This window comes from Cnephaeus nilssonii (assembly GCF_951640355.1).
Source record: "Cnephaeus nilssonii genome assembly, chromosome: 5".
NCBI lineage: Eukaryota > Metazoa > Chordata > Mammalia > Chiroptera > Vespertilionidae > Cnephaeus > Cnephaeus nilssonii.
Window position 1 is genome coordinate 67,143,418 of NC_137076.1, and position 15,128 is coordinate 67,158,545.

Sequence of the window (15,128 nt, forward strand, 5' to 3'; positions counted from 1 at the left end):
ATTAAAATTTTTTATTATAGTTCACATACAATATGATGTTACTTTCAGGTGTACAACATACTGATTCAACATTTATATACCTTATGATCACCACAATAAGTCTATTAATTACCTCTCACCATACAAAGTTATCGTGGTATCATTGACTATTTTCTTTATGCTGTACATTATATCCCCATATTTTCTTTATTTTATAACTGCAAGTTTGTATCTCTTAACCTCCCCTCCTTCTTCACCTCTTATACCTATCCCTCTTCCTCTTCCCCTTTGGCAACCATCACTTTTGTTCTCTGTACCATGAAGTCTGTTTCTATTTTGTCTTGTTTGTTTTTTAGATTGTACACATAACTAAAATCATATGCTATTTTTCTTTCTCTGCCGTACTTATTTCACTTAGCATAACACCTTCTAGGTCCATTCATGTTGTGGCAAGTGGCAATTTTTCATTCTTTTTTATGGCTGAGTAATAGTCCATTGTGTATATAAGCCACATCTTCCTTATCCATTCACCCATCAACAGACAACCTAATTTGCTTCTCTATCTTAGCTACTATAAAAATGCTGCAATTAACATAGGGAATCATATCTTTTTTGATTACTATTGCAAATAGCTTTTAATTAATTTCATTAAATTATGCCTACTACTCTTTTATGAGAATTATGCTAGCACCTATTTCATGAATTGATATTTCTCAACATTTGTATGAAAACATACACACTAACTTTACTTTTTAAAACAAATGAGTAACCTTTTATGTTGAGAGAATAAACCATGAAAATAAATGCAATTTAATAATTTAGAAGAAATACAATGTATTTCTAAATTGTTACTTTGTTTTTTTTTACATAGACAAAAAAGACCATTAAAATATTTTCAAGACCTGTGTCACAGAGATTGATATAGGGATGGAAAGATAGGGGGTAACATCCTGGGGGAATGTTTTAATGGCAAACTGCTTTCATCATACTTTACACTTCATTTGATGAGGAATAAATTATTACAGCTTCTTTGCAAAACTTTCTCAAAAGGAAAATACGTTTAGTGCTCTATTTGATTAAAATAACACCTCTTTCTGTAAAAAAACATGAGATACCTAAAAATATACTAGGTGAAAAAATCACCTGAAATTCCATATCCTACAGATATTAACATTTTGGGTGATGATCCTTCTAGATGAATGTCAGGCATACACATATATATAAATATATCTATTAACACATTAATTTATACAGTGAGATAACTTTATATTCTGTAATCTTTCATTTTTCACTCAGTATGTTGCACACATCTTTATATATAGATATATCTCTATACTTAAAATACTTAATGACTACAATGTGTTATATGGATGTATCAATTTATTCATTGACTTGCTTACTGATAGGTATTTTAGGTGTTTCCAATTTTTTGCTATTATAAACAAAGGTGTTTAATCTGCATATACCTGTGCAATAATCAATTTAGGATGAATTCCTAGAAATGTGATTTCTGGGTTAAAGTGCCTACTCACTTTAAATTTGTATGCATATTGTGATACAATGTCCCGGAAAAGTTGTAACAAATTTAACCAAGTTGTGCAGGGAGGGCATTCATTTCTTCATACCATTGACAATTATGGCAAGATTATAAATGTAAACACACAACTTCAGATGGGTGAAAAGAGAGATTTGCATTTTTTAGATTAGTGATAAGGATGAACAATACTTTTTGTATTTTCCATATTTTTATTGAACATGTATTTCTTTTGTCAACTGCTTATCCAATGTATTTATTCATATTCCTACGTTGATGCTGATCTTTATTGAAAAGTTTGTCCCCTATTTTTATGTTTTCTATGATCAACTGAAATTTTCAGTAATAGTGATAGAGTAGAAACTTTATCCTAGAAATAAGATTTTACCATAGGACGTTTTGAATTATGCAAAGACTGACCTGTACTGCCAAGTTTACAATGGAGACTTAGAGGTCTTACCCAATCCAGAAAAGTCTAACATATTTGACAGTCAAAAGTTGTCAAAGTGCTTTATTTCATTCTGTATTACATTTAAAAATTTTTAAAAATAGGCCTTGTGTATGCGACTCATGAAATCAAGGGACAGAGATGTCCCACCTAGAATCTTTTTTTCAAAATAAAAAATTATGATTCACATTAAAAAATTTTTAGTGCTTGCACCCCTTAAAAAGAGAATTCTATAATTTCTTACCTTAGACTTTGCAACTATTTCTGAAACTTTCACCACAGGATCTTGAGTGAGACTTAGTTTATTCTGTATATTCATCTTACTGTTCAGCCAACTCATGGCTTCATTGATATATTTTTCAATTTTTTCCATTTCAGCAGGATCCAAATGATCATATCTTTCATCCTAGTAAAAAAAAATTTACTTAATGGAACTTTTTTAGTAAATAAATTTTATTAATAAAATTTATTGAATATATATTTTGCACATACCCATGTGAAGCCGCCACATGCATGTTACATAGAACTGAAGAGACTGGGGCAAAATAAAAATCAGTATGGGTTCTTAAAATGAAAGGGTTTCTGAAGGATTCAGGTTTAGAAAAAAGTGACTAGTGCTGAATATTCACTTAGCCAAAAACGGAGCTGCATGGAATTGAATTTGTTAGAGAGTTAAGAGATATAAGGGAAGCAGGCATACGGAAAACTAAACAGAAATTTCTGAATGTACAACAAACACTATAGAAAGTTGTTGATAAGGGGAATTGCATAATAAAATGCTGTCTGAAAAAGAGAATTGCAGCGCTAGCTGTTTTGGCTCAGTGGACAGAGCGTCGGGCTGCAGATTGAAGAGTCCCAGGTTTGATTCTGGTCAAGGGCACATGCCCAGGTTGCAGGCTCGATCCCCAGTAGGGGGTGTGCAGGTGGCAGCCAATCAATGATTTTTCTCTCATCATTGATTTTTCTATCTCTCTCCCTCTCTCTTCCTCTCCGAAAACAATAAAAATATATTTTTTAAAAAGAGAGAACTGCAGCTGCCACACATGGAAGACATGATAACAAGCCATGGTTTAAATTGTTAGCCACAGAACCAGAAAAAATGGGCAATGCAACATATGGTAAGAGGGTCTCCTGATGAATTGGAGATTGGACATGGAGATAAAGGGAAAGAGAATGAAAGAACACTCCAAAGCCAAAGAACAGAGAGGATGGTGATGCTTCATCAGATACTCAATCCATCTTTCTACATGTGTGATTACAAATTATGCACCCATCATCTCTCAGTTTCTGGGTATTCCCCCCTAATCCCATTTTCTGAATTCCTTCCAACTTCATGGATCATTGCTTAAGTTCTTCTCCATTCATGCTGTATTTACATTCTTAAAAAAAAAAAAAGCACAAACTCTAGCCTTGAACCTCTTCCCAGAAATCCCAACTCTATATCCAACTTCCAACTTGATTTTCTATTTGTGAAGTTTGAAATGCCCTACATTTCAATCACCTCCCTACCTACTCTTCCCAGTAAATGGCAACTTCATCCTTTCAGACCAAATCCTTTGAGTCATTTTGGACTCTTCTTTCTGTTATATTTTTATAAAATCTATCAGCAGATCTTATTAGCTCTGCCTTCAAAATAAATGCAGGAAAAATCTAACCACTTCTTCCCCCTCCACTACCCAAGTTCAAGCCTCACATTCTCTCTTGCCTGTATTATTCTATTAATGACTGCACTAGTCTCTCTGCTTCTAGTCCTTAAAAAAATAAGTTAAATCATATTACTTTTATGTTCAAAATCTGCAATGGATTCATATTCTCAGAGGAAAAGCCAAACTTTTCTAAAGGCCTAATAGGCCCTTTATGATCTGGTACCTGCTTACCCACCACCACTGTTTTAAACCACAGTGGCCTCCTTGCTGTTTCTTCAGCATGTTCTCCCTCGAGGTTTTGCAATTGCTATTCCCTTTTTGTAGAACTTTTTTCTTCCAGTTATCATACATCTTGAACCTTTACCTCCTTCAGTTCTCCCCTCACATGTATGTCATCTTATTAGCAGTTTGCTCTTCTGACAAATCTCCACCTCTGACAGTTCCTTACTTTTTCCATAGCTCTTTATCACTATCTGACTACTTTACAGTAACTTATTATCTACCTTTCCCCACTAAAGCATAAGGTTCAATGTTTTGTTTGATGCTGTAGTTCCCTCCCCTTGAAGGGAGCTTGGCACATGATAAAAACGAAAAATCCTTGAACATAAGTGAAGTCTTGCTTTGGAAAATTTCTTAAACCTGCACACTCAAGAAGACTGCTAAAACCTGGGCCATAGTAATTTTATGGGTATCTCCAATACCATATTTGAAACAGTCTTGGTGTTTCTGTTGTCGGCTTGCTCCTCCTTATCTTTCCATTATCCTTATGCTCTATTTGTACCTGTTTGGACCATTAGGACGCTGACATTGGCAGGGACATTCACAATCTTTACCTGGAGTCTTCTAGGTCGCTTGGATTGCAATATTATTTTATAAATATCACAAATCATTTTCTGTAATAAGTAACCTCTTTCTACATTGTATAGCGAAAAGCACCATAATTAAGAGTTTGTATGTTAACTTGGTACTGCTTAGGTGTTTTGTTTGTTTTTAAATATGGTTTCTATTTTTAATTTTTTTAGAGAGAGAGTAAGGGAGAGGGAGAGAGAGAAAGGGATAGAAACATTGATGAGAGAGAAACATCAACTTGATCAGCTGCCTCTTGCATGCCCCCTGACCAGGAATTAAACCAGCAACCTCTTGTGCATGGGTCCGTACTCAACCACTAACCCACACTGGCTGGGTGGTGCTTAGGTTTTAATCCTGACCCCACTATTTACGACCTTGACAAGTTGCTTAAGCACTGCAGTTTTCTTAGATATGCGTGTGAGAATGAAGTGAGATAATCCATATAAAAATGCTTCAAATTCACTAAGTGCTTGTTCAACGTAAGCTATTACTGATACTCTGCTTGAATCTTTCAGGTGCTAGCTAGCCTCTCCTGCTCAGCCGGCATGGCTCAGTGGTTGAGCATCGACCTATGAACCAGGAGCTCATGGTTTGATTCCCAGTCAGGGCACATGCCCAGGTTGCGGGCTTGATCCCTAGTGTGGGGCATGCAGGAGGCAGCCGATCAATGATTCTCTCATCACTGATATTTCTCTCTCTCTCTCCCTTCCTTTCAGAAATCAATAAAAATGTATTTATTAAATTCAATGTAATGGCAATGATAAAAATTGGGAAAATTATGTGTTCCCTTGCTACCAAAATGAATATTTAATTTTTTTTAAAAACTTCACCTGAGGATATGTTATTTTCTTTGGTTATAAAGAGAGAGGAAGAGAGAGGGAGGGAGAGAGAAACATTGATGTGAGAAACATCGATTGATTGCCTCCTGTATGCATCCTGACAGGAGATCAAACCCTTAATTTGGATATGTGCCCTGACTGGGAATCAAATTCCAGACTCTTCAGTGCATGGGACAATGCTCTAAACACTGAGCCACATCGGCTGGGTGAATATTTATTTAAAGCAGGAGTCACCAAACTTGTCCTACAGACCTAATCCAACCTGCCACCTGTTTTTTTTTTTGTGTGTTTTTTTTTTTTAATAAAGTTACTTTGGAATGCAGCCAGGCCCATTAATGTACATATCATATATGGTTGCTTTTGCACTACAATGAAGAGTTGAATAGCTGTATAGAGATAAAGCCTGAAAAGCCTAAAATATTTGTTCATTTTAAGAAAAGTTGGCCCAGCCAGCATGGCTCAATGGTTGAGCATCAACCTATGAACCAGGAGGCCATGGTTTGATTCCAGGTCAGGGCACATGCCCGGGTTGCAGGCTCAATCTCCAGTGTGGGGCATGCAGGAGGCAGCCAATCAATGATACTCTCTTATCATTGATGTTTCTATCTCTCTCCCTTCCTCTCTGAAAATCAATAAAAATATATTAAAAATATTTAAAGAAAAAGTTGGCTAACCTCTGGTTAGAGGGAAAAAACAATAAGCTTAATTTTGTTAAATCTTATTGTTATATCCAAGTGGAGATATCATTTATATAACTAAATTTTTTAAAATATATTTTATTGATTTTTTACAGAGAGGAAAGGAGAGGGACAGAGAGCTAGAAACATCGATGAGAGAGAAACATCGACCAGCTGCCTCCTGCACACTCCCTACCGGAGGAGATGTGCCCGCAACCAATGTACATGCCTTGACCGGAATCGAACCTGGGACCTTTCAGTCCATAGACCGACGCTCTATCCACTGAGCCAAACCGGTTTCGGCGACATATAACTAAATTTTTGAAGCTTAAAATCAGTGGAAAGGTCAAGGGTGATAATATAGATTTGGGTATGTATATAAAAGAACCGTGGGTACAGGGGATTGCAGGAGGGATTGGTTTCCCTCTGTCTTCCAGTTAGAAGACAGAGGGAAACCAAAAGAAAAAGAGGCCACAGGACAAAAATAAAGGCTAGCAGACTGCAGTCACATAAAGCCTGTAATAAAAAAGGTTCAAGAAAACCTCTCTCACTATATCAATAATGATCAATAATGGATTTGGTCACTAGATTAATTTGTAATGTGGTTTTAGGGAATTAAAAAAAATGAAAATCACATACCTGCACTGTATTTTAAATGCAGTAATATCATTTACTGACAATTCTCATAAAAAAAGGAAAGTTTCAAGTTTGATGCACAATGTCTCTGAAATTTGGTAGCAACAACTGTTACAGCTTTGTAGCTGAGAACTTTTAGATTTGCCCCACGCTCACCATGTACTCCTTATGCCATCATCATCAGTTGACTTTATGAATTCAATACCTTGTTTCTGTATGCTTCTATCACTTTCATGACAAGTTGTATCTTTTTTCCCAAGTCAGTTAAAGCTTTTGGTCTCTCTTCATGTTCCATGTATCTCATTTGAATAGGCTGGCCATATTTCTGTTAACATAGGTTAATTTTTTTAAAAGAACAAGTTACTAACAAAAAAAACCTTTTAACAGAAGACATTGAATATTATGTATATTATGTTTATTTATTAGTTTAAAAATGTATACTTATTATAAATGCAGTGCTTTAAAAAATAAATCTTTGTATTTTTTCCAGAAAAAAAAATCTTTGGGCCCTGGAATGGGGAGTTTCTAAATGTTAAAATAGCCTCTATAACATTTAGGAGAGGTATAATATAGAAGAATGAGTAACTATTTTCTTTCAAATTGTTTACATACTTAAATAAGAATCAGTTTATTTTAGATGTTCAGAAAAGTTACAAAGGAAATAAAAGATAGTTCCAAGCACCTCTCATCACTTTTCTCTAACATTAACATTTTATACCAGCGCAGTGTATTTGTCAAAACTAAGAAACCAACCCTGGTACATTACTATTAATTGAAATCCAGACTTTATTTGGACTTCATCTTTTTCTGTTCCAGGATACCATATTGCATTTAGTCTTTACATCATACTTTTTATTATAAATACTAGAGGCCCGGTGCACAAAATTCATGCACTTGGGGCAGGGGGAGTCCCTCAGCCCGGCCTGCACCCTCTCACAGTCCAGGAACCCTTGGGGGATGTCTGTGAACCCAGCTTCTGGCTGAGCAGCGATCCCCCTGTGGGAGCACACTGACCACCAGGGGGCAGCTCCTGCATTGAGCATCTGCCCCCTGGTGGTCAGTGCATGTCATAGCGACTGGTAGTTCCACCATTGGGTCAATTTGCATATTAGCCTTTTATTATATAGGAGGATAGGATATCTGAAGAAGCAGCAAGGACTGCGTTTTAAATTTCTAAAAGCCATCTTAAAACAATAGTAAAGCCTATAAAAACTTATGTAGCATTCATTTTTATGATTAATTATCCATTTGGGGTGCTTCTGGGTTTTTCCAGCTATTTCTATTAGCGTTAGCTGCCTGGCTGTTCCTATGGCCCAAAATACATGCATTCTCTTAGGGAGATAGGGAGTAAAATCACCAAGAAGATAAAATGTGATAAATCCGTGTATTGCTGTCATAAGCTTGTGTTTACTAGTTGCTTTATAATTATTCCCTTTGGAAATAATTTAATGGCATGAAAGTAATTGTTTCAAGATATTAACTTCTTTTGCTTAACTTCTTTTGCACCCCCATCCTCCAGTTAACAGGTTGTTTTCCCAGATTCTAGAAATCCTTATTAATGCCATTATTTAGCTTCTATGTAGTCCCTTGCTACTCAAAGAATGATTTAGGGACCAACTGCATCAGAATCTCTTAGAAGCTTGTTAAAACTGTAGAATCTTGGGCCCACCTCGATATACTGAATCATAATCTGCATTTCAGTAAGAGCCCTAAGTAATTCATGTACACATTTAAGCACCACTATGATCCACACTAAGAAGGAAAGACTAAAATTCCCTGTCATCCTTCCAGTCTGAGTTTCTAATCAAACTACTTCTTTTTCAGGATCGGAGGAGGGTTGGGTAGTAAGCAGGTGAAAAGGATTACTAGTGGTTTTTTCTTAAAATCAAACTATTGGCCTAGAAGAAGGGAGTCTGGTGACCACGTCTCCTTATTTCTTTGTAAAAAGAAAACTTTTGAACTTCTTTGCTGACCAAGTGTCCCCACAGTTGTAGTGTGAAAATCAAACCAGTGAAGGGGGAGAGAAGCTGAGGAAGCGTGACTCCTCTAATAAGAAGGGGTCAGGTTGACAAATCACTTTTAATGACATCTCAGAAATATATGGCTTGTTAAAGTAACACTAACATTCTGGTCATCTAAATATTTATATCTGAGAATCATGACAGACAAATATGATTATCATTATTTGATTTCAATTACATATAGCATTGCTCACTTCTCAAAATGCTTTTTAAACGAGAAAGAACATTTCCTCTTACACATGTCTGCCTTAGTAATTTCTTACATATTTATGAAAAAAAATACACTGTGCTTTTACAACCAATTTTTAGGAAAACTTAATAATGTTCTATTTTACACTAACATGGACTTTAAAAAATTTACCTTTAGTTCTTGAAGCCTATCCACATAAACTTGTTTAGGTTGGTCCTCTCCTTCTTCATAAAGCCAATTTTCTGTATCTTCCAATACTGCAGACAGTTTATTCAAGTCCTAGATATACATTTAAAAGACAGTGACTAAAAATGCTCTCTTTAGAAATACAAGTTTAATGAAGGACATAATATTTTCAAATATAAAAACTGAATTTCATATTTTTGACTTTTATTTATAAATATGTTCTTCACCATACTTCTGCTAATTGGAAAAATAAGAACCATTCCTAAATGTGCTCAAGAAGATTGACAATAATGCATTTAACACATTTATTTACATAATTTGTATTAGTAGTCACAAGCAAACACTTAGGTAGCTCTAGTAAAAAACTGTAAAATTTACACTTCTTTTTTTCAGTCCTCACTTGAGGATATGTTTTTTATTGATTTTTAGAGAGAGACGGAGGGAGGGAGGGGTGAGTGAGAAAGAGAATCATAGATGTAGGAGAAACATCAATTGGTTTGCTCCCATATATGCCATGATTGGGAATAGAACCCAAAACCTCCTGGTGTAAGGAATTATACTCCAACCTACTGAGCCACTTGGCCAGAGCTAGACTTACTTCTTGAGTGACGAACTTTTCATAGACAGTGCCCAGCTTGTCTCTAAAATCATATACATATTCTTCAACAGCATTCTTAGCATCATTTCTCTCTTTCTCCAATTTATCTTGCATTATCATTTTCCCCTGTTCAAAAAGTTTCAGATTAGGTGCCATTAAGAATATTAGGGAGTTAGGGATATACAAATCAAAAGCACAATGAAAATATCATTTCATACCTACTAAGATGACTGAAAAACAAAACAATTATTGGTGAAGATGTGCAGAATATGAAACACTTGTACACTGCAGTTGGAAATGTACAATGCTGCTGCAGTGACAAAAAGTTTGGTGGTTCCTCAAATAACAATATGACCCAGCAATTAGGTATAAATCCAGAGTAGCAACTCAAACAGATATTTGTATGCCAGGGTTCACTGCAGTAGTATTCATAATAGCGAAAAGGTAGAAATTGTCCACTAACAGATGAATGGATAAATAAAATGTACATATACACAATGGAATATTAACCTACAACAGAAGTTCTGATACATGTTAAAACATGGATAAACCTTGAAAACATCTGCTAAGTGCAATAAGTCAGACACCAAAGGACAAATATTGTATGACTACATTTTTACAATAAATTTTGTATGATTACATTCATCTAAAATAGGCTAATTTGTAGAGACAGAAAGTGGATTAGAATTTTATTTTATTATTTATTTTTTAAAATATGTTTTTATTGATTTCAGAGAGGAAGGAAGGAAGGAAGGAGAGAGAGATAGAAACATCAATGATGAGGGAGAATCACTGATGGCTGTCTTCTGCACAGCCCCACTGGGGACTGAGCCCGCAACCCGGGCATGTGCCCTTGACTGGAATCGAACCCAGGACCCCTTCTGTTCACAGGCCGATGCTCTATCCACTGAGCCAAACCAGCTAGGGCTAGAATTTATATTTTTTAAAAAGCCATATATTCCATGTCATTGTACATACTCAGATTCAGGAGGTCACAGTTCAATTCCCAGTCAGGGCACATGCCCAAGTTGTGGGCTTGATCCACAGTGGGGGGTGTGCAGGAGGCAGCCAATCAATGACTCTCATTGATGTTTTCTCTCTCCCCCTCTCCCTCTCTGAAACAAAAATAAATAAATAAAAATAAATTACTTCTTACACAACTACTATTAAACAAAACTCTTCAAGAGACTAAAACATTTAGACATGTAAGGAAAATTTCAAGAATGACAACAAATTTTACAAAGTATTAATTGTAAGTCAGAAAGCATTTTTAATAGAGCATTAATCTTTTAGGACAACACATTAGAAGAGGGGAGCTGCTATTACTTCCCCATAAGGTATCTGCTGGGTGTTACTGTTAAAGACAGACTAAAAGTGGTAGGAATCATTATTGTTGGACTAGTCTTCCTCTATAGTGGCGATAATCATGTTTCTCATATAACTAAGATGAAACTGAACTGTACATGACATTAATACAGCTCAATATTTTGTCCAAAATAAAGTAGTTCAATGATCTATTTAATAATTTCTTAGTAGTTACAGACTAATTACCTCATTTGGGGGGATAACTGTTGACTTCTACAAAAATCTCAGAATACACTACTACCTATTTCAACATCAACTCGGATTTATATACCTCATTTTCAATGTAGCTATTGAGAAGATCTTGGCCCAATTGTCTACACAGGCTACTCTGGATAGGTAGATCAATACTCTTGACTTTTCCTTTTTTAATGGTCTGGTTTAATCGGTCTTGTTTGTCTGAAAGAGCTGACTGAAAAAAAAAAAAAGCAAGAGGATAATAAATTTCTAAAGCTAGTTCAGATGAAACAAGAAAGTAAAATTAAACAAAACTTATCAACTATATTTTAAAATACTACTTTAATGCTGATAACATTTTATACTCTGCACATTAAGTCTTTTTACATAAAATATATTGGGCTGGAAATGCAAAATGAAATCATAATGAGATGCTACTTTACATCCATTAAGATGGCAGTAATACAAAAAATGGAAAATGACAACAGTTGGTGAGGATGTGAAGAAATTAGAACCCTTATTCATTACTGACAAGATTGTAAATTAGAGCCATTCTAGAAAACAGTTTCTCAAAAAATAAACACAGAGATACCATATATCCAGCAATTCCAGTCCTAGGTACATGCCCAAGCTGATCAGTCTACACTAATAAAAGATAAAGATGCAAATTGACCGTACCTTTGTGATGCCCACCAGCCAATCAGGAGTATGCAAATTAACCCAACAAAGATGGTGGATTAATTTGCATATGCAGACGTTGAGCAGCTGGGGGCGGGGCAGGATGCTTGTGTTGTCGCCATGGCAACAATGAAAGTGTTCCGCACCTCCCCTGCAGCTCCGGGCCTCTGGGCAGCGTGGGAAGGCGGAAAGGTGGCTCCGCCATAGCGAAGGCAGAAATGTGGCTCTGGCCAGAGCGAAGGCAGTGCTGGCAGCCAGGGGAAGGAAGGCCCATTCTTGCACAAATCTTTGTGCATCGGGCCTCTAATAGGTAAATAAAATGTGGTATGCATTCACACATTGCAGTATTTTCCTACCTAATAAAAGGGTAATATGCAAATTAACTATCACTCCATCACAAAGATGGAGGTGCCCGTAGCCACAAGATGGCGGCACCCAGTCCTCTCAGCCCCACCGGAGTCCCCCAGTCCTGGGGGGGTGGCTGCTGAGAACGGGCAGCGTGAGCGGCCTGGCAGAATGCTCGCTTCATCGCCGTGCCTGGCTTGGGCCAGCCCCGCGGAGCTGGAGTGGACACGGACAGGGACAGGGGTGCTGGCCCGCAGCCTCTGCGGCCCAGTGCAGGCCCGGAGAGGAGACGGTGGGCCCGCCTCTCATGGAAGCAGCATGCCTCCCTCCCGCCTCCCGCGGAATGAACGCAGGTCCCTCCCACCTCCCGCGGAATGAACGCAGGTCCCTCCCGCCTCCCGCAGAAGTTGCACAGCTCCCATGGAAGCGGCAGGCGGCCTACTGAGCGTGATACCGCGTGATGGGCTACTAGTTCAGCTATAAAAAGGATTGAAGTACTGATACATCCTACAACCTGGAACAACTTGAAAAACATTAGTGAAAGTAGCTGTCCAGAATAGGCAAATAAACAGAAAGATTAATGGTTGCCTAGGACTGGCAGGAAGAAGGCTGGGGAAAAATAGGGAGTTACTGCTAATGGGTACAGGGCTTCTCTCTGTGGTGATGAAAATATAAAACTGATTGTGAAAATGATTGAAAATCTGAGTTTATTAAAAACCATTGAGCCCTGACCGATTTTGCTCAGTGGTTAGAACATCAGCCCAAGCACCAAAGCGTCACAGGTTCGATTCCAGCCCTGGTCAGGGTTTGTGGTGTCTCTCTCACATCAATGTTTCTCTCTCTCCCCCACCCACCTCCCTCCTTCCTTCCAACCTCTGTAAGGATCAATGGAAAAAATATCCTCGAGTAAGGATTGAAAAACAAAACAAAAACCAAACCCTTGAATTGTACACTTAAATGGGTGAATTGTATGGTAGGTAAACTGTATATCCATAAACAAAAGCAAAAAATATTAGGTAAAATTAAAAATTTATAAAAATAGGTTTCAGGTTTTAAATTACTTAAGAGCCTAAGAGTTAAAACTGAATATAACCTCTGAAGAAAAATCTATATAGCTAACCTACACAGATTAAATTCTGTTCAGGTTAGAACAATCTGCTTAAGATAATAGTTTAGAACTATAGCCACATTTATCTGGGTGACGGGGGTAGGGTCTCTCCCTCCTTTTATCAGCAATGATGTCATTTTTAAAAATTAAATTTATTGGGGTGATATTGGTTAATAAGATTATATAGGCTTCAAGTGTAGATTTCTATGATACATCATCTGTATATTGTATTATGTGCCTACTACCCAAAGTCCCATCTTCTGTCACCATATATTTGACCCCCTTTACCCTTCAATACCCTCATCCATCTTCCCTCTAAAAACCACCATACTGTTTTCTGAGTTTTTGTTTGTTTTTCGTTTGTCCATTTATTGCTTTCAGTTTTATATCCTACATATAAGTGAAATCATATGGTTCATGACTCTTTCTGTTTGACTTATCTTGCTTAGTATGAGAAAGGCAATGATGTCTTCATAAAACAATGACTCGTTTATCCTTTATTTTATTTTTATTTTTTAAAAATATATTTTATTGATTTTTTACAGAGAGGAAGAGAGAGGGATAGAGAGTTAGAAACATCGATGAGAGAGAAACATCGATCAGCTGCCTCTTGCACACCCCCTACTGGGGATGTGCCCGCAACCAAGGTACATGCCCTTGACCGGAATCGAACCTGGGACCCTTGAGTCCGCAGGCCGACGCTCTATCCACTGAGCCAAACCGGTTTCGGCTATCCTTTATATTTTTACTTAAAAAAAATATTTGTTTTTGCACAAAGAAAAATATTTTATAATATGCAGTCAAATGCTTATAGTAGTTAACTTTGAGATGCAGTGTTACTGCTAATTTAAGTTTTCTTCATATGATTATTCCATTTTCTATTTTCTCTGAGATTGTATTTTTAATGAACAGTTACCAAAAAGTACATTTTTCTTACCAAAAAGTTAATTTTACTTATACACTGAGTGGCCAGATTATTATGATCTCTGAACGCATAATAATCTGGCCACTCAGTGCATATCCTATATAATAAAAGGCTAATATGCAAATTGTCCCCTCGACCAGGAGTTCGACCAGCAGGCAGGCTGGCCAACCACTCATGTCCCCTCCCCCTGGCCAGGCTGGCCGGACCCCACCCATGCATGAATTCATGTACTGGGCCTCTAATACACACACACACACTGAGGGGCCAGATTATTATGCATTCAGAGATCATAATAATTTGGCCACTCAGTGTATAGCATTATCAAGTTCATTCTTTAAAACATCTTCTATAATATAAATCTTTGAAATGTATTTATTCTGGTTATGTGCTTTCTCTACATTTCCATATTGGTAAGATTAAAAATATCAAGTATACTAGAGGCCTGTTGCATGACATTCATGCTCTGGGAGGGTGAGAGCCCTCAGTCCGGCCTGCGCCCTCTCGCAGTCTGGGAGCCCTCGCTCCTTACTGCCTGCCTGCTCGCCACTCCTTAGCACTGCCGCAGAGGTGGGAGAGGCTCCCGCCACCACCGCTGCACTCGCCAGCCATGAGCCTGGCTTCTGGCTGAGCAGTTCTCCCCCTGTGGGAGCGTACTGCATTGAGCATCTGCCCCCTGGTGGTCAGTGTGCATCATAGCGACTGGTCGTTCTGCCATTTGGTTGATTTGCATATTAGCCTTTTATTATATAGTACTGGAGAACCAAGATAGTGGTGTAAACTCAAGTATTCACCGCCTCCCACAATCACATCAAAATTACAATTAAAATACAGAACAACCATCATTCAGAACCACTTGAAATCTGACTGAATGGAAGTCCTACAACTAGAGAAGAAGAGAGAACATTCTTTTTTACTTCTCTAACTAAAGAA

At 37.3% G+C, this 15,128-nt stretch overlaps 1 protein-coding gene across 2 annotated transcripts in view; it reads right to left on the minus strand.

Moving 5' to 3' along the window:
* Nucleotides 1-15,128, minus strand: part of HSPA4L (heat shock protein family A (Hsp70) member 4 like) — a 61,386-nt gene that overhangs the window by 11,151 nt on the left and 35,107 nt on the right. For both annotated transcript variants that reach the window (XM_079772271.1, XM_079772270.1), the window contains exons 15-19: nt 11,240-11,377; nt 9,604-9,729; nt 8,991-9,098; nt 6,814-6,933; nt 2,206-2,367 (exon numbers count right to left, since the gene is read on the minus strand). In XM_079772271.1, coding sequence (XP_079628397.1) covers nt 2,206-2,367; nt 6,814-6,933; nt 8,991-9,098; nt 9,604-9,729; nt 11,240-11,377 — 654 coding nt within the window. The remainder of the gene's footprint in view (nt 1-2,205; nt 2,368-6,813; nt 6,934-8,990; nt 9,099-9,603; nt 9,730-11,239; nt 11,378-15,128) is intronic.